This window comes from Camelina sativa, chromosome 16 (genome assembly GCF_000633955.1).
Source record: "Camelina sativa cultivar DH55 chromosome 16, Cs, whole genome shotgun sequence".
NCBI classification, from domain to species: domain Eukaryota; kingdom Viridiplantae; phylum Streptophyta; class Magnoliopsida; order Brassicales; family Brassicaceae; genus Camelina; species Camelina sativa.
In genome coordinates this window covers 18,347,339-18,369,899 of record NC_025700.1, presented here as the reverse complement: position 1 = coordinate 18,369,899, position 22,561 = coordinate 18,347,339, and the positions used below count along the sequence as shown (strand labels likewise).

At 37.2% G+C, this 22,561-nt stretch overlaps 4 protein-coding genes and 1 long non-coding RNA gene across 5 annotated transcripts; 4 read left to right on the top strand and 1 right to left on the bottom strand.

The window, feature by feature from the left end:
* LOC104751071 (thionin-2.1-like) lies at positions 5,755–6,460 on the top strand. Its single transcript, XM_010472948.1, has 3 exons — positions 5,755–6,059; positions 6,157–6,234; positions 6,329–6,460. Exons 1-3 carry the CDS (start codon positions 5,840–5,842, stop codon positions 6,403–6,405), a joined length of 375 nt encoding a protein of 124 aa, XP_010471250.1. The 5' UTR covers positions 5,755–5,839; the 3' UTR covers positions 6,406–6,460.
* LOC109129693 lies at positions 7,374–7,685 on the top strand. The gene is made up of 2 exons (XR_002036008.1): positions 7,374–7,420; positions 7,519–7,685. It is a non-coding gene; the product is annotated as an uncharacterized LOC109129693 (long non-coding RNA).
* LOC104751070 lies at positions 8,151–9,809 on the top strand. Its single transcript, XM_010472946.2, has one exon. The coding sequence runs from the start codon at positions 8,235–8,237 to the stop codon at positions 9,480–9,482; it is 1,248 nt and encodes a 415-aa protein (XP_010471248.1). The 5' UTR covers positions 8,151–8,234; the 3' UTR covers positions 9,483–9,809.
* Positions 15,894–16,717, top strand: LOC104751069 (thionin-2.1-like). Its single transcript, XM_010472945.2, has 3 exons — positions 15,894–16,187; positions 16,279–16,356; positions 16,451–16,717. The coding sequence occupies exons 1-3, from the start codon at positions 15,983–15,985 to the stop codon at positions 16,546–16,548; spliced, it is 381 nt and encodes a 126-aa protein (XP_010471247.1). The 5' UTR covers positions 15,894–15,982; the 3' UTR covers positions 16,549–16,717.
* LOC104751068 lies at positions 17,102–22,551 on the bottom strand. Its single transcript, XM_010472944.2, has 17 exons — positions 22,389–22,551; positions 22,226–22,303; positions 21,534–22,120; positions 21,266–21,437; positions 21,116–21,183; positions 20,817–21,024; positions 20,660–20,736; positions 20,487–20,586; positions 20,285–20,383; positions 20,008–20,184; positions 19,624–19,909; positions 19,258–19,419; positions 18,953–19,168; positions 18,835–18,872; positions 18,552–18,715; positions 18,352–18,477; positions 17,102–18,256 (listed from the first exon to the last, which is right to left on the bottom strand). The coding sequence occupies exons 1-17, from the start codon at positions 22,534–22,536 to the stop codon at positions 17,384–17,386; spliced, it is 3,579 nt and encodes a 1,192-aa protein (XP_010471246.1). The 5' UTR covers positions 22,537–22,551; the 3' UTR covers positions 17,102–17,383.

Genomic DNA, 22,561 nt, shown 5'->3' with positions numbered 1-22,561 from the left:
TCCGACCCCTTTTCCGGTCTCCGCAAACATTGTTCAGCATCGCATGGACAACAACAACAACAACAACACCAGCAACAACAACTCCAACCCTAGGAACAATGGTCGCTCACGGAACCAGAACCAGCACTCTCGCTCGTTCAACAACAACAATTGGCAATCCTCTCAAGGTAACAACAACAACCGATATTTTAGGCCCTACTTGGGCAAGTGTCAATTATGCAACACTCAAGGACACAATGCTCGAAGATGTCCACAACTTCTCTCCATGCAACACTTCATCTCACCACAACAGCCCCTTCACTCCATGGCAACCTCGGGCAAACATGGCTGCTGTCCTGGACTCCGGTGCTACACACCACATCACCTCCGATCTTAACAATCTCTCGCTGCACCAGCCATACGCTGGTGGTGATGATGTTATGATTGCTGATGGGTCTACTATGCCAATTACACACATGGGTTCCATGCTTCTTCCCTCACAAACTAAAGCTTTAAAATTAGATAAAGTTCTATGTGTTCCTGATATACATAGAAATCTTATTTCTGTGTATCGACTATGTAACGCTAATAATGTTTCTGTTCACCTCTTTCCTACATTCTTTCAGGTGAAGGATCTGAGTACGGGGGTCCCATTACTCCAAGGCCGAACTGAACATGGGTTGTATGTGTGGCCGGTGACAAATCTGAATGTTGTGGCGATGCTCTCTTTGTCTGGACCAAGAACAAGTCTCGTTTCAAGGCATTCACGTTTGGGCCATCCTTCTCCACCTATCTTAAACACTATTCTTAATGCTTTTTCGCTTCATGTTGCTTCTTCTTCACAAAAACACTTATCTTGCTCAGATTGTTTAATTAATAAAAGTCACAAGTTGCCATTCACAAACACATCTATCATATCCAATCGCCCTCTTCAATATATTTTTCTGATGTTTGGACTTCTTCAATTCTCTCCACTCAAAACTACAAATACTACCTGATTCTCATTGACCATTTCACTATATACATATGGCTTTATCCCCTACAACGCAAATCTGATGTGAAAGATGTGTTGATCACTTTTAAAGCACAGGTTGAAAATCGTTTTCAAACGATAATTGGCACCTTGTTCACCGACAATGGCAGCGAGTTCGTGGCTTTACGTCGGTTTTTATCAACATCTGGCATTACACATCTCACATCACCACCCCACACTCCGGAGCATAATGGTCTATCTGAACGAAAGCATCGTCATGTTGTGGAGACGGGTCTTACGCTCATGTCTGTGGCTTCTCTACCAAAGGATCATTGGCCGTATGCTCTTGCCACTGCTGTTTATCTTATCAACCGGATGCCAACACCAGTCCTTGGTCTTCAGTCACCGTTTCAGAAGTTATTCAATCAACCACCAAATTATGAGAAACTTCGAGTATTTGGGTGTTTGTGTTTCCCTTGGCTTCGCCCATATACACAACAAAATTTGATGATCGCTCTCAAGCGTGTGTCTTTCTTGGATACTCGGCTACACAAAGTGCATACTATTGTCTACATGTTCGGTCTGGTAGGATCTATACCTCACGACATGTTCGCTTTGTTGAACATGTCTTCCCTTTTCGTGAGATGGTCTCCAACCGGTCAGTTCATCCTATCACAGTCACTGGTGCACCGTCCTCCACTCTGTTATTTACATCGATTTCGGTGGCTCCATTGATGATGCAACCACTGTCGTCCCCACATACTCCCTCTCCGTCGTTGTCATTACCCATATCACGACCTCCCATTGTTCATACATATCAACGTCAAGATCGATTAGTGGGCCAACCACAAGGCCTAACAACACTTCCTAGTGCTTCTACTGGATCCACAGCCCAACAACACAATAATTCATCTATACATCCAAGTCCAGTTGATGCTTCGAGTCTCTCTGCTCTGACATCGACCTCGTCTTCTTTGTCTTCGAGTTTGGGACCCTCCGCCACAAACCTTCACTCGCCATCCTCGCCGTCGTGTCCACACCACCCTTAGGTATCGTCTCTTTCTCCTTTGTCTTCTCCTACTACGTCTTTGGAGCCTACTGCTACTCCTGAAAATGAGTCGCGACCCACGACTCAACCACAACCCCGTTCCAATGAGCCCACTGCTCGACCATAAAATGAGTTGCGACCCACAACTCAGCCGCAACCACCACAAATCCCACCACCACACCAAGATGTTTCTATTCAAGCACACAACCAAACACAAAACAATGCGCCACCGCAAAATCTCCACAATATGACAACTCGTGCCAAAAATAATATTCACAAACCCGTCCAAAAGTTTGGTCTCAAGGTTACATTGCATTCCTCTCGTTTAAATGAACCAGCTACAATTGTTCAGGAACTTAAAGATCCTAATTGGTCACGAGCATGTTCGGTTGAGTATGATGCTCAAATTGGTAACCATACTTGGGATCTCGTACCTCCAAATGCTCATCAGAATATTGTTGGTTGTCGCTGGGTGTTCACCAAGAAATTTCTTGCTAATGGGACACTAGACCGCTACAAAGCAAGGTTAGTTGCTAAGGGTTTTCACCAACAATATGGCAAGGATTATGCTGAAACTTTTAGTCCTGTTATCAAATCCACAACAATTCGTGTGGTGTTAGATGTTGCAGTGAAGAAAGCATGGCCTATAAAACAACTCAATGTCAACAATGCCTTTCTACAGGGTGATCTCACTGAAGAAGTGTATATGTCACAGCCGCCAGGTTTTGTCGATAAGGATCGACCCTCTTATGTTTGTCGCCTACGGAAGCCAATTTATGGACTTAAGCAAGCCCCCGTGCATGGTATATAGCTCTTAAACAACATTTACTTGATACCGGCTTCTCCAACTCCCTCGCAGTTGCTTCACTCTTCATTCGCAGCTCTGGTCGCCAAATTACATATGTTCTAGTGTATGTCGACGATATCATTGTCACCGGTAGTGACTCTGGAACTGTAGATGCTGTTCTTCGTGCTTTCGCTGACCGCTTTTCCATCAAGGACCCTATTGACCTACATTATTTTCTTGGGATAGAGGTTACACGGTCCGTCCGAGGTATGCATCTTATGCAACGTAAATACATCACTGACCTACTACACAAAACAAACATGATCGAAGCAAAACCTGTCTCCACTCCTCTACCGACAACACCCAAGCTTACTCTTACTAGCGGTTCTCCACTTCAAGATGCTTCCCAATATCGATCTGTTGTGGGCAGTCTTCAATATCTCTCATTCACAAGACCGGACATTTCATATGCGGTGAATCGTCTCTCACAATTCATGCACCGACCCACACATGAACACTGGCAAACTGCGAAACGAGTACTACGATATCTTGTTGGTACTACCACACATGGTATCTATCTTCACGCTTCATCTCCTCTTTCTCTTCATTGTTTTTCAACGTCTCATGTCAAATTACAAGGTTTCTCCGACGCGGACTGGGCGGGAGACACTGATGACTATGTCTCGACAAATGGTTATGTCATTTATATGGGTCGCAATCCAATTCCCTGGTCATCTAAAAAGCAGAATGGTGTTGCTCGTTCCTCAACGGAAGCGGAATATCGGGCTGTTGCCAACACTTCAGCTGAACTTTGTTGGTTATGTTCCTTGTACTCTGAACTCAAGATTGATATTCCTGCTCCTCCTGTTATCTATTGCGACAATGTGGGTGCCACTTATCTTTGCGTGAATCCTGTCTTTCACTCTCGTATGAAACATATTGCACTTGATTATCATTTTGTTCGAAACCAGATTCAGTCCAACAAGCTATGGGTTTCACATGTCTCTACTCATGATCAGTTGGCCGACACTTTTACGAAACCGTTACCACGAGCCCGTTTCTAGCAAGCATGTTTCAAGATTGGGGTCGTTAAACTCTCTCTATCTTGAGAGGGTGTATCAGCGATATGTGTATATCAATATAAGTATAGGGATCTACTTGTAAATATTGTAACCCTAGTCTCCTTGTGTAATATAAATATGTTTGTAACTTATTATCATTAATCAAGAATTATTACAGCCTCTATAATGCTGACGCAACAGAACGAGTCACTCGAGCTACATCTTTGGGGTTTTTTCAAAATCACATGTATTCAAACTGTGATTTTTAAATTAGGGAGAATAACTAGAATTACTTCCTAATATTATGTTGGAAAACTTTGTTTAGAATGTGGTGTGAAAAAATATAGGCAATTTTTGAAACATTTTACAAGTAAATTTTCTAGATATTATCTTTCTTTTATTATGCAATGTGAAAATGATACTTTGCTTTCAAAATCAATCAGAAAAATAGCTCCTCATTTTGAGGTGAATCTCAAAATTGTATTGAGGTTAAACTATGTCTTACGAGCACCATTTATATATTAAAGTAAAGAGAATTGCAAACTATGCAATTTGGTAAATCAAATTTTCTGAATGTGTGCTTGATAATTCAAATAATTTGCAATTATGCACTCTCATGGCATACCATTACCGAAAAGAACTTAAAATTGGATTCAAATATACAAAATTACAAATGCGAAATTGTGGTAGTTAAAAAATTCACATCCAAAGATAACTAATCAATCTAAAAATTTTATAGAATATAATTTGAGATTTTTTTTTGGATTTTGATAGATACAAAATTCACATCCAAAAATAAATAATCTATCTAATCTTTTAAAAGAATTTAAATTTGAAAGAAGGGAAAATATATGGATAAAAACTCTTAACAAATTTAGGGATTTCAAAAAGCAAAAGCCAAAACATATGATAGAATTTTATTATACACTCATGTTGACAAATGTTGGGAGAATTTTTTTTTTTTTTTTTGGTATGAATCTCCTTTATTAAAAAACATAATATAGAAAGCATACATCAAATTAAATTAAAACATACATTAGCATAAAAGCAAAATAGACTACAAGCAAAGTAAACAAACCCTCAAATAGAAAGAGAAGTGAAGTAATCTTATTATGTACTTTGATAATGATACTTTGCTTTCAAGAAGAATCAGAAAACTCTACTAACATTTTGAGGTTAGAATCTCAAATATTGTACTTAAGTTGCATTATTTCTATGAGCACCATTTATATGTTAATGTAGGAAAGAATTGCAAACTATGTGGTAAAAATTAAAAAATTTCCCAACATTTGATAATTCAAATAATTTGCAAGTATGCAGTCTAATGACATATCAAATATTGTACTTATAATTTGTTAAACACAATATCATTAAAATTACAAATGATAAATTTTGATAGATATATTAGTCACATCCAAAAATAACTAATCAATCAAAAATATTCAAGGAAATTAAAATTTGAAGAATTCTTGGTTTGATTTAATTCAGAAGTTTGATAACCAAAATTTCCAACAACTAAAACAAATCCGGCAAAAACACAACCGATAATGGTTTATCGACGAAATTTTTATAAATCTGAAGACCGGATTTAATCCAGGTGAGTCTTTAACCGGATTTACTGTTCTGATTCACGCAGCTGATTTAGTAACAAACTATTTTGGGCCAAGACCCAAACAATTTCATTTTGATCGGCTAGCAAAATAAAAGTTTAAAGAAAATCAGAACTATGAGCTTTTCAATCAATTTTAGAAGGTTAGAGATAAGTTGGTTCAAACGAAGAAACACAAAAATCACGTTTGTAACTACTTGACTTTTTTTTCTCACATGAGACTCTCATGTCTAAGTCTAACTAACTAAATTCTCGTCACAATGTTTCCTAGTATTTAAGCAAGTATCAAGACCACTTCATCAATACAAGTAAACAAGCTTATAAGTGTTTTCTTTATACGTATAAACATCTTGTGATCAAAACAAGTAACCATTCAAAAAAGATGAAAGGAAAAACTTTGATTTTCAGTTTGCTCATAATGAGTCTCGTCATGGCACAAATTCAAGTAGAAGCAAGGGCCTGCTGCCCGTCCAACAAAGCTAGAAATGTTTATCTTATATGTCGTCTCAATCAGTCCAGGAAAACGTGTATTTCACTGAGTGGATGTCAAGAATCTGATACATGCCCTCCTGGCTGGGAAAACGACATTCTGGAAAACTCAGGTAAATGGGAAAATGTCTTTGATATTATTTGTTAAAAGATCGATCAAGGTTTTATTTTTGATGCAAATATATATTTCTTTTTTTTCTTGACTCACAGGTGATGTTGTTAATGAGTACTGCAAGTTAGGGTGTGAAACTTCTGTTTGTGGTGCCATGAACACTCTCAAAAACTCTGGTAAAGCGAACTCCCCAATTCATTTTTATTATTATCTCGTAAGGATAATGGACAAGAAACATTAATCCATTCTAATGTTTGTTTTGGTGACTAGATGCAAGTGAGATTGTGAAAGGAGCGCTTGAACAATGTGCTAAGGCATGTTCTACTTTCTGCACCAGGAGCTCTTAAGCCACACTTGAAACAGCCTAGAGTACTGTTCTAATTGTGGTGTATGTGACAAAAAAATGTTAGACTCTTGTAATAAGTTGTACTTCTTGGTTTGTGTGTGTGCATGTGTCGCAAAAGGCTGTCGATCACTAGATTGTACATGCCCTCGCTACTTCCCTATCATCTTAATAAAGAAAAACATGTCTTTTATTAATCTTCTTCTCTCGAAAATTTTCATTTGCTTTCCACTAATTAATTTTTATTATTCTACACAAAGAAGATAGTATGAGATACGTAAGACAAAGATTATGATTTTTGCTGATTAAGTGAATCCACAAACCAGTCTAACCGGAGGATGATAAGATATCAATCATCCTCCCATGAAATCAAATTGAATGAGAAGTTAATTCATATTATCAGGTTTCTGCGGTGTCTCCTTCAGACCTGCCTTACGAGCATTGGTAAGCAAAACTCTGTGAGCTAACCTTCCTCTGCTTCCTATAGACAGCCTAACTCTCTCCATCCGACATTAATGCCACCACCTCTTCTCAACGGTTGCTGCCTTGGGGAAGATTTCATTTGCATTCTCTTTTGTATGCTTCGTCTCAGTACGCTGGTCAACGTCTTCCCGTTACTTCTATGTAGCTTGGGGCTGGTGAAGAGTACTTGGTTAGCGCCGCCACTCTTTTCATGAGGCGAGTTTGTAATAGCTTGGCAGGGTGGCAATAATGAAAAAGGTTGTTGCAAGGCATTGGGGCAAGAGTCTTCCTTCTTGGAGCTGGTGGAGTACGTTTTGCGTAGATAGAGGATCTTCCTGTTCTCTTAAGTATTTGCACTTGCTCAGCCATTTCTGGGTTGTTCACCTTCTCAATGAGGTCACTGTACTTAAGGCCACCATTGGGTAAAGGAGGTAGATCATAGCTTGTGGTGCTCTCCAAGAGTGATGAGTGTGTTACATTCACCATTTCTTTTGAAGCTGACCCGTGTTAGAAATATGTACTTCACTTATCTATTTGTGCTACGTGCTGTTACAAAAGTGAGTAACTACTCTCTTTTTGGGAATTTCTATGTCTCTTTGAATAATCATTCTATTAGACTGATGGACAGACGACTTCTTATAAATGTTTGATTCAGGCAACAGCATACTTGGAGCAAGCAGAGTATGACACAGGAAACCATGCTGAAGATCTGTAAACACAGTCCTTGATTAAAAAGTTGTTGTATAGTCCAAAACTACAAACAGCATGTCCTGTTCCGTTTGATGAAGCTAAGCTGTGGCAAGGTCAAAGTGGACCAGAATTGAAACAGCAGATCCAGAAACAATCCAGGAATATAAGCTGCAATTGCAACGGAACGAGGTGATTGCATTGGTGAATTTGCTCAACCGTCTCTACGAGTCAGTTAAAATGGTCCACGATATGGGACCAGACGTGGAGAGGCTAATGGAAGATCAGATAGCTAAAGTCTCATCAGCTAAACCTGGAACTGGAAGATTAAGAAGAATATGGGATTTAGCTCTCTCCTTGTGGTGAATTACATAACAAAACGAACTGTCCAGCGTTTTTTAGGCATTCATGCTCTGAATCATCATTACAAGCCTAGGATTGGATAGCATTATAGAGAAAGAAGTCATACAAAAGATTTTGGTAAAACAGATAAAAAAGCAAAATATAACATTCTTGAGGTAAACTACTTTTACTGATAATAATAAAACACATTTATATTATTTCTTAATTGAAAAAAAAAAAAAATCCTTTCAAGTAATGTTGAAGCAACCAACCGAACGAGCTACATCTTTGGGTAAAAGCTGCCGCCTTTCCCAATCTCACTAGCCGGAAAAAAAAAATACAATGACCGCCGGAAAACGAAAATCCGACAAAACCCAAACCAACAAACATGGTCTTAAAGACCCATTACTGCGCCGTCTCTCTTCAGCAGCCGCAGTAACCAGTTCCTTTCTCCAAGCGAACGATCTCTTCCTCTCGCCATCACAGTCTCTCCGACTCGAATCCCTAATCTCATCTCTCCCAATCTCACCTTCCCCTTCTCCGTCCTCCACCTCCGCCGCCACGTGGTTCGACCGCTTCTTAACCTCTGCCACAGAAGACGACGATGATGATCCTCGCTGGTGCCTTTGTTTCCGATTGTCGAAACCAACCTTCTTCAGTCTCTTCTCCATCTTAACCCCTTCTTCGCTTCCTTCCTTCGCCGCCACAATCTTCCGTCTCGCTCACGGCGCTTCGTACGAGTCTCTTGTTCACAGGTTCGGGTTTGATTCCACTTCCCAAGCTTCACTCTCTTTCTTCACTGTCTGTAAACTCATCAATGAGAAATTAAGTCAGCAACTTGATGATCCAAAACCCGATTTTTCACCTAATCTGCTCCCGAATTGTTGTGGTGTTGTCGGATTCGGGAGATTTGAGGTTAAAGGGAAGCTTCTTGGTGCGAAAGGTTCAATTTTGGTTCAAGCATTGGTTGATTCCAATGGCAGATTCGTTGATATCTCAGCTGGTTGGCCAAGTACGATGAAACCAGAAGCTATCTTCAGACAGACGAAGCTTTTCACAATAGCAGAGGAAGTTCTCAGTGGAGCTCCGACTAAACTTGGGAATGGTGTATTGGTTCCTCGTTACATTTTGGGATATTCTTGTCTTCCTTTACTGCCATGGCTTGTGACACCTTATGACTCGAGTTCAAACGAGGAGGAAGAGGAGAGTGTTAGAGAAGAATTTAACAATGTGGTACACAGTCTTGGATTGCATGCTGTTGAGGTTGCGTTTGCTAAGGTTCGAGCTCGTTGGCGGATTCTTGATAAGAAATGGAAACCAGAGACGGTTGAGTTTCTGCCGTTTGTCATAACTACGGGTTGCTTGTTGCATAATTTTCTTGTGAATTCTGGAGATGATGATGATGATTCACTGGAGAAATGTGTGAATAATGCTTGTGGTGCTGCTGGTGAGAATGGTGGGATGAGGAAAGATGCAAAAGATGAAGAGGAGGAGGAGACTCGGAGGTTCCAAGGAGAAGCATATATAGGATCGAGGAGGATCAGAGATGCTATCGCAGAGAACCTGAGGCGAGTGAGTTCACTAAGATGAAATTGAACTAGTTTTTTAGCCTCATCTTGGTAAAATTGGATTCTGCTGTTTCTTTTGTGTGTTTCGATTTGCAGTGTACGGCTTAGAATGTGAACTACTACTAGGTGATGGATTGTTAAATGGATTCTATGAAAAAGGAAAGAAAGGAAAGGAAAGGAAACATACGGAATAACTAAGTCAAGATACAAGACCAAGTTGACAAAGGTTTAAGTTAAAACAACGGCGAACCTAGTTTATAATATACTAGGTAATAACCCTGCTGAATAAATTGACTGAAATAAAATTATTACAAGTAAAATTATTATTTGGAATTTAAGGTGTCATATACACATAATTTTTTTATTTTATTCAAATTTACATTTAATTATTTTGTGTAAAAATATATTTCACTCGTGAAATGTGATATATAATGTTAATTATTGTGATAATGTTATTTATTTTTAAGATTATTGTAATAATTAATTTTTAATATATATTCCATTTGTTTCACAAAGAGTGTTATTTTAGAATTTTATTTTTGTTTCACAAAGAGTGTCATTTTAAATTTCCAATGCACTATTTTATATTTTCAATGCATCTTTTTCATTAGATTTTCTAGTTTTACCCTTAATCTATGACTAAATTAACCCATTAAACATTTATTAAATAAGGGCATACATGTATATTTTAATATTTTCTTAATTTGTGTGAAATGTGTCAAAATGACACTTATTATGAAACATATGGAGTACTTGAATAGTCATTAATTTTTTAAAAATCGGAGAATAAGTTTTGTATTTCAAAAAGTTAAATAGATGAATAAGTTTTTTAATAGTTTATGAAATGTAATTTACTTTAAATCATTAAATATGTTATGAAAATGATAATTAAATTATTAACTATATATATATATTAATAGTTGATGAAGTCTTTCATTTTAAAAAAACTAATAGAAAGAAACATTACCTTCCTTATATATTCTAATGACACACATTTATGTAAATAATAATGAAATAAAGATTTCCTTATATATTTTAATGGCACATTTAATAAATCAAAAGACTATTTTTTGTAAATATGTTTATCTTGAGATGCTTAATTGTAATTAAAACTCCAAATCGCTCTGGCGACGACACATCAGCATTTTCAACACAATGCTTCTCTATTAATATATAGGAGATTTTTAAAATCGGAGAATAAGTTTTGTATTTCAAAAAGTTAAATAGAGGAATAAGTTTTTTAATAGTTTATGAAATGTAATTTACTTTAAATCATTAAATATGTTATGAAAATGATAATTAAATTATTAACTATATATATATATATATATATTAATAGTTGATGAAGTCTTTCATTTTAAAAAAACTAATAGAAAGAAACATTACCTTATATATTCTAATGACACACATTTATGTAAATAATAATGAAATAAAGATTTCCTTATATATTTTAATGGCACATTTTAAAAATCAAAAGACTTATTTTTGTAAATATGTTTATTTTGAGATGCTAAATTGTAATTAAATTTCTAAATCGTTCTGACGACGACACATCAGCATTTTCAACAAAATACTTATCTATTAATATATAAGGGATTTTAGATAGAAATCTACCATCAGCATCGTCTTCCGATCCAATAGATTCCACATTACCAATAGGGTGGGCCTGTTGGTTCAAAAAGACCAAAACAAATGTGTTAGGTGTGTGTGTGGTAGTGATTTACCCTAGAGAGAAATTCGAACTCCCCGCTCTTGGTGTCGTAGGTTCCTATGGCCACGCAATCATCAAAGGTGAGCAACAATCGAGGTCTAGCTCCAACTCCCTGCCCAAAAGGTTTGGAAAACATATAAGAAAATGTTCCACAACGACAAAAAAATGACTAATTATGCGCACACATATATATCACAAGAATCCCTACCTGAGTCCCGACTCTTCCACCAATGATGTACTGGAATCTAGTGCGCCTAGTTGGAATATAAGAACAAATAATTTATGTAGAAAAAAAAATAAAAAAATAAAACTAAAAAGTAAAGAGGACGAGAGTTACCGTTTAGTGGCGAAACATGTAAAATCGAGATCCTTGCGAACATTGTTGGTAAAGAGTGATTGTATCATTCTGAATAAGTATATATATATATATATATATATATATATAATCAGAGAGAGATAGAGTGTGTGTGTGTTAATGTGGAGACTGTTTTATGTTTTTATGAAAAAAAAGTACAGTAAAAATCTCTATAATTAAAGAACATGTATATATAAATTGAACCAAACGAGTATTAATTTAATCTGAGACTGTAGGGGTTATAAATTATTATTATCTATTGTAGTGTTACCTGCCGATTGCTTCACTCATAGATGTATTGAAAGACGCACCCATCATGGCAGAATTTAAATCATACTGCGCATGCAACAACAAGTAAACTCTCTCATTTGTTGCAACATCAGAAGCAGCAAAAAGGTACGGTGTGTGTGTGTAAAAGGATATAGGGACAAAGGTAAGTAAATACCTCTGTGTTTGAACCCGTGAATTGAACACAAGCCCCATTCACCACGCTGTACACGTGGATAAGGCCTGCATGCCAACAAAAATAAGTAGCTAATAACGACTGAAAACGCAAAACAAATGAATAAAAGAAAAAAAAAAAAAAAAAAAAAAGAGCAAACACAAACAGTTATAATCCTTTTCGAAGTAGTGAGTAATTCGTAAGACAGCTGTGTATTCCAAATTCTTTGCAACCATCAACAGCTGCCAAATAATTAAATTACAAACAAATGACATTTGGAACAAACTGAACTTTTTTTAATAATACTAGAAAGAAAGAGAACCTACCTGGGCAATGTTAAGATTAGTAATGGAATCGTCATAGTCTGTAGAATTCGGGTCATAGAATGTAGAATTCGGGAATAGCGACAGAAAATCTTTTAGAAAACCATCTCTCCACTGAAGTCAATATTAATAATCAATAAGAAGAGAATTAAGCATGACACAGATCAATTGTACGTGACTTAAGCATGCATGCAAGTAACACCCTCTCTTTATTAGGGATACAATATCTCATATTAGAAGTTGAATAGGATCTTAAGTGGTATATATAAGATATGAGTCTCTCCAATCATTGCCAATTGGTTTTGAGTTGGAAGCCCACAATCTAATATATAGGGATACAATATCCACATTGTATCCTACTCAACTTCCAATGTGGATATTGTATCCCTATATATTAGATTGTGGACTTTCAACTCAAAACCAATTGACAATGAGTAGAGAGGCTCATATCTTATATATACCACTTAAGATCCTATTCAACTTCTAATATGAGATATTGTATCCCTAATACGTCCCCTTGAGATGATGGTTCTTCTAAGCATCAAATCCATATCTGGAGTGGCAAGCGTGATCAAGATTTTGGGAGCAATTTCACCTCGCAGGATCCGATCATATGCCTCAAATTTTTCCAGAAGCTGCAAAAAAACAAAAAAAAAGATATTATAAAAATAAAAAGCCAAGACCTGTCCGAACCCAAGGAAAAAGCTAATAGACGAATTTAAATTACCACCGGTGCGACATCAGCCTACCTCTTCGTCACTGAAGACTCTGGTAAACGAACCCTTCCGGCGCCATGCCTTATCCTTAAGCACCTCGTTGTTACCGTAGAATCTGTCAAATCTTTTAGCGGCGATTTCATTAGCTACTTTCGTGACAGCGGCGACGGCGGCTTCACTACCTACTTTCGCTGCGGTGGCTTCGGCTTTATGAGTCGCTTGGTTCGCGGAATTCTCCTTGTTCGTCATCTCCCCCAATCTTTAATTAGGGTTTCCCTCCGTATCCTCTCTCGCACGCAACTATTTTATTAACAAACTGTACTTAGGTTTGGCTAATTTAGTTTGAATTCGGTTTATACTCTTAAACCGATCGCAAAACATTTGGTACGTAGTCGGTTCACCAAAACAATCTTTCGTAAAAAAAAGTTTATTGACTAGAGAATTTGGTAGTCGGTTCACCAATAAAAAGTTTTGTTTAAACAAATTTTAAAATTAAAAATCTAAAACATTTTTAAAAATATAAAACTATAATTCTAATATGTATATATATTAAACAATGTTGTACATGTAATCTGATGAAACTCTGTGATCGAAGATATTGGATTCATAAGTTACAAGATAAGGTGAAAAATACACCAAACTATATGTGATATACAAAAAATCATAGATATCTCTATATCTACGCTAACACCTCCCCCGCCGCAGTCCGAGTGACTTGTGGATGCTCAGATTGGACCAGAAATAAAAAACAACGGCACGGGAAGGCCCTTTGTAAAGACATCGGCATACTGATGTGAGGACGGTACATGAAAGACTTCACATGACCAAGATCCACTCGTTCACAAACAAAATGAATATCGATCTCGATGTGCTTCGTAAGTTGATGCTGAACCGGGTTTGTAGAATGATACAAAAACGCTGACATTGTCGCAGAACACAACGAACGCCTTTGGAAGAGGGACATGCATCTCAAGTAGAAGATTACGTAGCCAAGCTAACTCGACAACGGCATTAGCGACACCTCTATACTCAGCCTATGCATTGGATCGAGAGATTGTGTGTTGTCGCTTGGAGGACCAAGAAACGATGTTATCCCCAAGAAAGACCCGAAAACCAGAAGTAGAGCAGCGTGTGGAAGGACAGCCCGCCCAATCCGCATCGGTGTATGCAGTAGGAGACAGATCCGTGGACCGGTAGAGTTGCACACCATGAGAGATGGTGCCTTTGACATACCAAAGGATACGCTTCAAGGCATTGAAGTAAGACTCACGCGGAGCATGCATAAAGAGGCAGACCTGTTGAACCGCATAGGCTATATTCTAATGTCATACCAAATATTGTACTTATAATTTGTTAAAAGATACAAAATTACAAATGCTAAATTTTGATAGATATATTAGTCACATCCAAAAAATACCTAATCAATCAAAAATAGTCATTAAAATTTGAGGAATTCTTGGTTTGATTTGATTTAGAAGTTTGATGGCCAAAATTTCCCACAACTAAAACAAATCCGGCAAAAACACAACGATTGTGGTTTATTGACGAAATTTTTATAAAACTGAAAACCGGATTTAATCCAGGTGAGTCTTTAACCGGATTTACTCTTTTGGTTCACGCAACTGTTTTAGTAACAAACTATTTTGGGCCAAGACCCAAACTATTTCATTTTGATCTGCTAGCAAAATAAAAGTTTAAAGAAAATCAAAACTATGAGCTTTTCAATCAAACGTTAGAAGGTTAGAGATAAAGTTGGTTCAAATGAAGAAACACAAACGAAGATGAAAGGAAAAACTGTGATTTTCAGTTTACTCATAATGAGTCTCCTCATGGCACAAATTCAAGTAGAAGCAAGGATCTGTTGCCCGTCCAACAAAGCTAGAAATGTTTATAATATATGTTTATATACACTCATGTTGGCAAATGTTGGGAGAATTTTTTTTTTTTGGTATGACTCTCATTTATTTAAAAAAACATAATATAGAAAGCATACATCAAATTAAATTAAAACATACACATGCATTGGTCCAATAGCATAAAAGCAAAATAGACTACAAGCAAAGTAAACAAACCCTCAAATAGAAAGAGAAGTGAAGTAATCTTATTATGTACTTTGACAATGATACTTTGCTTTCAAGAAGAATCAGAAAACTCTGTTAACATTTTGAGGTTAGAATCTCAAATATTGTACTTAAGTTGCATTATTTGTATGAGCACAATTTATATGTTAATGTAAGAAAGAATTGCAAACTATGTGGTATAAATTAAAAATTTCCCAACATTTGATAATTCAAATAATTTGCAAGTATGCAGTCTAATGACATATCAAATATTGTACTTATAATTTGTTAAATACAATATCATTAAAATTACAAATGCTAAATTTTGATAGATATATCAGTCACATCCAAAAATAACTAATCAATCAAAAATAGTCAAGGAAATTAAAATTTGAGGAATTCTTGATTTGATTTGATTCAGAAGTTTGATAACCAAAATTTCCCATAACTAAAACAAATCCGGCAAAAACACAACCAATAGTGGTTTATCGACGAAATTTTTATAAATCTGAAAACCGGATTTAATCCAGGTGAATCTTTAATCGGATTTACTCTTTTGGTTCACGCAACTGTTTTAGTAACAAACTATTTTGGGCCAAGACCCAAACTATTTCATTTTGATCTGCTAGCAAAATAAAAGTTTAAAGAAAATCAAAACTATGAGCTTTTCAATCAAACGTTAGAAGGTTAGAGATAAAGTTGGTTCAAACAAAGAAACACAAAAAACACGTTTGTAACTACTTGACTTTTTTCTTCTCTCATGTCTAAGTCTAACTAACTAAATTCTCGTCACAATGTTTCCTAGTATTTAAGCAAGTATCAAGACCACTTCATCAATACAAGTAAACAAGCTTATAAGTGTTTTCTTTATACGTATAACATCTTGTGATCAAAACAAGTAACCATTCAAAAAAGATGAAAGGAAAAACTATGATTTTCAGTTTACTCATAATGAGTCTGCTCATGGCACAAATTCAAGTAGAAGCAAGGATCTGCTGCCCGTCCAACAAAGCTAGAAATGCTTATGTGCTATGCCGTTTATATCGCTCCAGGCAATATTGTATTTCAGTGGCTGGATGTCAAGAATCTGATACATGCCCTCCTGGCTGGGAAGACTCAGGTAAATGGGAAAATGTCTTTGATATTATTTGTTAAAAGATCGATCAAGGTTTTATTTTTGATGCAATATATTTTTTTTTTTCTTGACTCAGGTGATGTTGTTAATGAGTACTGCAAGTTAGGGTGTGAAACTTCTGTTTGTGGTGCCATGAACACTCTCAAAAACTCTGGTAAAGCGAACTCCCCAAGTCATTTTTATTATTATCTCGTAAGAATAATGGACAAGAAACATTAATCCATTCTAATGTTTGTTTTGGTGACTAGATGCAAGTGAGATTGTGAAAGGAGCGCTTGAACAATGTGCTAAGGCATGTTCTACTTTCTGCACCAAGAGCCCTAAAGCCACACTTGTAACAGCCTAGACTGTTCTAATTGTCGTGCATGTGACAAAAAGAATGCTAGACTCTTTGAATAATTTGTACTTCTGGTATGTGTGTGTGCATGTGTCGTAGAAGGCTGTCGATCTCTAGATTGTACATGCCCTCTACTTCCCTATCATCTTAATAAAGAATAACATGTCTTGTTAATCTTCTTCTCTCGAAACATTTTTATTTGCTTTCCACTAATTAATATTAACTATTCCACATAAAGAAGAGAGTATGAGATCTCACAAGACAAAGATTAATATTTTACTAGCCTTCTTTGTTTTAGCCTCATCTTGAAAAATTGTTGATTCTGTTTGTTATTTTTGTGTACATCTGTTTTGATATGCAGTTTATGGCTTAGAATGTGAACTACACAATGTATATGTTGATAGGTTATATTCATCATCATCATATCATCTTCCACCATTGAATCTCTGTAAAACACTATACCAATGAAACAGTAAAAGTAAGTATAGATGGATAAATCCCGAATCAGCTCTCACCGTGAGATTCAATGGTGGAAGATGATGATGATGATATAGAGATAATAGAGATTAAGAAGATGGTTGTTTTTCATTGATTGATTGCCTCGCTAATGGGAGAAACGTTACATATAGTGTTTTGCCAAACCGAATAAACAAACCGACAAAATATAATTAAATAGCTAAACCGAGTGATTAAACCGAAATTGATAAATGAGGTTATTTCCTGTAACACTGAACGAGTGCACAAAAGCCAAAACCATCTATATAATAGGGTCAACCAAATCCACGAACGCACACGAAATCAAATTGAATGATAAGTTTAAGTCATATCAGGTCAGTTAAAAGATTTAGATCCATCGCTCTTGTTTCTGCAGTGTCTCCTTCAGACCTGCCTTACGGGCATTGGTAAGCAACACTCTGTGAGCTAACCTTCCTCTGCTTCCTATAGACAGCCTAACTCTCTCCATCCCGACATTAATGCCACCACCTCTTCTCAACGGTTGCTGCCTCGGGGAACATTTCATTGGAGCAAGAGTCTTCCGTCTTAGAGCTCGTGGTGGCAATAATGACAAAGCTGATGTTAATGTGGTTGGAATGAAAGGCATTGGAGCAAGAGTCTTCCGTCCTGGAGCTGGTGGAATACGTTTTACGCACATAGAGGATCTTCTTGTTCTCTTAGGTATTTGCACCTGCTCAGCCAATTCTGGATTGTTCACCTTCTTAATGAGGTCACTGTACTTGATGCCACCATCGGGTAAAGGAGGTAGATCATAGCTGGTGGTGCTCTCTGAGAGTGGTGGTCGGGTTAGATTCATCATTTCTTTCGAAGTCGATGTGGTTGGGGCAAGAGAACTTCTTCTTGGAGCTGGATCTGATGGAATACGTTTTAAACAGATAGAGAATCTTCCTGTTCTATTAGTTATATGCACTTGATCAGCCATTTCTGGATTGTTCTCCTTCTCAGAGAGGTCATTGTACTTGAGGCCACCATTAGGTAAAGGAGCTAGATCATAGCTGGAACACTCCAAGAGTGATGGTTGTGTTAGATTTACCATTTCTTTTGAAGCTGATCCCAACAGTATGTTTGCCAGCGGCGGCCTCTTTGATATATTCTTTTCATCTTCAGTCTGCTGTTTTGTCTGCTGTTCAGCAATCTTTGTGTCTACATGTTGACGTGCAAGCTTCCTCTCTACCAGCAGTTGCGATTCAAGTTCTTTAACCTAACAGAGAAAGGTGATATGTAATGAACTCAGCAAGCTGAAAATTATATAACATGTGTTTTTGGTGTGTTTATGATGAATTAAGTATTGTTTACCTTGTCCTGAAGGGTTTTGTTCTTAGTGTCTCGTTCCTTAATCTTTGCTTCTAAACCGTACATTGTTTCCTCCATTTTCCTAATCTGTTCATCTTTTCCTTTCATATCTTGCTTCCATTTCTCAACCTAATAAAGAATTAACACAGCTCAGAACACTAGACGAATGTTTCGATAAACACACATGTGGACATGTAGCTTACCATTTGCTTGTATTTCAAGAGTTCGGTATTGTCTAGCTGCTTCTTGGCAGTTCCCAACTCTATCCCTCTCACTCTGCTAGCAAAATTGAGTGAGCATAGTGTCTCACTTTGGTCATTCTCGTTAGGACTGATTTGAACAAACATGAGGGTCTTTGAATCTCCTCCTGTCATATGCCAATCATTTTTCATCGTAAGCTCCATAATAGATTAACACAATAGTTAATGAAACATATATAAGCAAAAAGGAAGTGGTTGGCTTCAGTTTGTTGATGTTAGTCTATACCTAGAGAATCCTGAAGCAAGTGTGTGAGTTTTGAATTTCTGCAAAAGGTAATCAAACGTCAAGTTGGATAAAAAAAATGGTGACTGTAACTCAAGGTAAATAGATGAATCATATGAACCTGAAAGGAATGTGAGAGCTTTTGTTAGCGAGAGCAAATATGACATCCCCCAGAGCAGATAATGATTTGTTGATGCTTTGAGTCTCCTTGAGCCGTTCTCCTTGCACTTCTGTCTTTGCAACCCGTTCGCTTCCTGCTAAATCAACTAACCACAGTTTGCTCTTTGTGCATTCTCCATTCAACAAGTTCTCCCCTTTTACCATCACACAGTGAATGCTGGGCAAAGAAAGAAGAAAAAATACAATCAGATAGTTTCTATTTGTAAAAAAAGGATACTACTACAGATCAAAATCAGATAAGCAGACCAGTGAGATCGGCTGCTGTGCTCATTAGCCGCCGTTTTCCCAACAGCCCTTGCATTACTTCCTGTTTTCAACACATCCCAGACCTCATCTAAGCTTTTTACAGGTGCTTCAACCAATCCTGGTACGTGGTGGTTTCCTTCACTCACTTGCCTTATTTCAAATCTGCAAAGAAAGGAGTATCGAGCTACAATTAGTGATAGCAGAAACCAATTAGCTGAATTTTAGCTCAAAAGCAGAAAGAAGTTACTTATAGTCCTAACTGAAGCTCCAAGTAATAAAGAACGAGTCTAAAGAACCATGGACCTTGCATGGTTAACTTCATAAAATAAAACACCAAGGAGGAAGGCATACAAAACTAGCCAGTACCTTTTAGGCGCAGATGCACTTTGTGAAGCTGGAACTAATAAATCTCTTATCTGCTCGTTGTAAACTTCCAAGACACTGACCGAGATCTCATAATTGTAGCGGTTTTCCCGTTCTTTTGTGATTTTAAACAGATTCTCCAATGTTCTATAATTTACACCACGATCATGTTGAGTTCCCTCCATGGTAAAAGTTTTCCCAGTACCAGTCTGGCCATAGGCAAAAATGCAAACGTTGTATCCATCAATAACCGACGTAGCAAAGGGAGCAGTATCTTCAAAAACATCAGCTGTAAAATTATAAGAAACAACATGTCGATTGATGAGATGAGATTTCCTACAAGGCAAGTACCAAAAGGTGATAACTGTAACTGATGCCAAATATCACCTTGGGAAGCGTTTGGACCAAAAACAGAATCGAACTTGAAACTTTTTTTGGGAAACCCATTTGACATGACCATGACCTCCCCATTTTTGGCAGACTCAACATCAATTCCCATTGATACACCTGCTTCAATTTCTTTAAAGTTTAGAGGTCGACATCTGCAAAAGACCCTGATGTTACCTGTAGGAAAGAAATCAAAGAATGATCGCTGTAAGTTGTTAGGCTATCAATTTTTGCCAAGGAGATCCCTCTAGAAGTTGTATTGGATATAAACACAAACCTTTTAGCTCTAGTATCTTGTTGTATAGTTCTTTCCTCTCTTTTTCTCCAGCTACAAATTTGGCTTTGAGATTTTCATGCAGTTCTGCGTCCTGCTTTACTGTTGATTACAGATGTCAACGGATTAAAAGTCAGAGATACACGTTTTAGAAACCTTTCTAGTGCTAATGGTAAGTTCAGATGATAGCAAGACAAAGACTCACTTCTGGACTGTATGTGATAGCAGAACTCGTTGATATCTTGGGCTAGCAATTTATATGAGGATGCCTCCTCCAACAGCTTAATTTGCTCCAGTTTCATGATCTACGAATACGAATTAAAATGAGGCACAAGAGTTTGCGGTTGCTGATCGTATTTTAAGTTTGCTTCTCTGTACCTTCAATTTTCTTGTCAAATCTCTTAATGAAGAGAACCATCTGCTCTTCTCCTTGACTTGTCCCTCAACAGCAAACGCTAGATATGAAAAAGTAACGCAATGTCAACTTTCCCGCTTGCAATGCAACACAAAACAGAAAAGAGAAGGATGTACATACCCAAAGAACCAACATGCATCGACTTGCGCATTAGTTCATTTTGAATCTCACGGAGAGAATCCAATGCTTCTTCACATTCTCTACTCTTTTTTTGGTTCTCCTTTTTAAATTCCTCAATCATTCTCTTCATATCCTCCATCTCTCTCTTCTGCTGCTCACAACTTCTTATCCCTTCGGTCTCTTCTTCTGTCCTGCAGTCAACATTTTCCTAAAAACAGCATGACAGTTTAACTATCTGCAGTATATGTAATCACCCACAAAGTAAAGTGGAGATATCAAGATTGTGGAAGATCTCTCACTTGAATTGGCCGAGACAAAACAGTGTCAGTTGTTCCTTTAACCGCTAGCATTCTAGTATCTTCAACATCTAAAAGAAGAAAAAGTGTGAATAGCTCCATGATTTTCAAATATCTCACAAGGAAGTGAAAAAAAAAAAAAAAAAAACATACAAGTAGAAGTTGTCTCTTTTCTTATAGAAATGCCACATAGAATTGCAGTTCCTGTCACTCCTTCTAATCGTATAGACAACTCCCCTTCCCGACCAACGAGCATTCTTAGATCAGCAATCACAAAAGGTGTGTTTGCTCCTACTTGCGAAAACAAATCAAGACCGGATATGACCTGCAATAGTTTTTTCAATTCAAATCATAATGGATATGTGATAAATAACAAGACAAGAAAAGAAAAAAAAGCTCAAAACGCAATGATATGCCTTGCCTTTGCTCCTTGAATAAATATATCAAAAACTCTAACTCCCGGAGGACCCTCAGTGAACTCAATTTCAGCAAAATGCAAGTCAATAAAGTAATCCCCAGGTTCCAACAACTGAAACTTGTAAGCGAAATTACCAAGCCGAGCTGTTTGATACAAGAAAATCTCATCTTCATCACCAACAACAGCATCAGTCGTGATAGGTTCACCTCCACTATAAAACTCATCCTTCAAGAAAGTTTCATCAGCGAGAGTGACATCCGTGGTTGTAGAACCAGAGTTAATACTAATAACAGGAGTTGTACTCTCCCGAAAGTTTCCAGGTGGAGAAGGTAACTCAAAAGAAGACTCAGGAGACAACTCAAAACCAAACGTTTGACAGACTGCTGAGAACTTCACAACTTGGCTTTTACGTCCACCTCTTGTATTAGTAGTGGAACCATCGATTCCATTCTCTAGCGAAAGCTCAGTTGAAAATCTGATCTTCTTAGCAAATTCTGGAGAATCTTCATAGCACACTCTCGGTAAATCTGGTGAAGCGCCACAGTTAACTAGATCAGGAGATGCTAATGGAAACCCTATCACAAGTTTGCCTGAAAACAAAAAGCACAATCAAACCCAAATGTGACGCCATTAAGCGATTGATTTCACAAAAGAGAGAGAGAGAGAGAGAGAGGGGAAAAGAATAGTTCGGTTACAATCTAAAGCTACGGGATCAGGATCACTAGATTGTTCCGATTCCATCAATCCGGGGCTTGATTGTTCCATATAAACATCTTCAAATTCAAATCCAGAATCAGTAAAAGCAAAAGGAGAAAACTCAGAACTCTTCTTAAAAAACAATAATTTCGAATGACTTACCTAGACTCAATTCGCAATTTGAATCCAGATCTACCAAATTCATAGCCGTTGAGCTCGATACAATTGCCTTTTCAGCTGCTGCTGATAAGATTTCACGTCGCGAAGAAGCATCAGTTGCGAGAATGACTGGATCACAACAATCCTCCATTAACAAAAAAAAAAAAAAAAAAAAG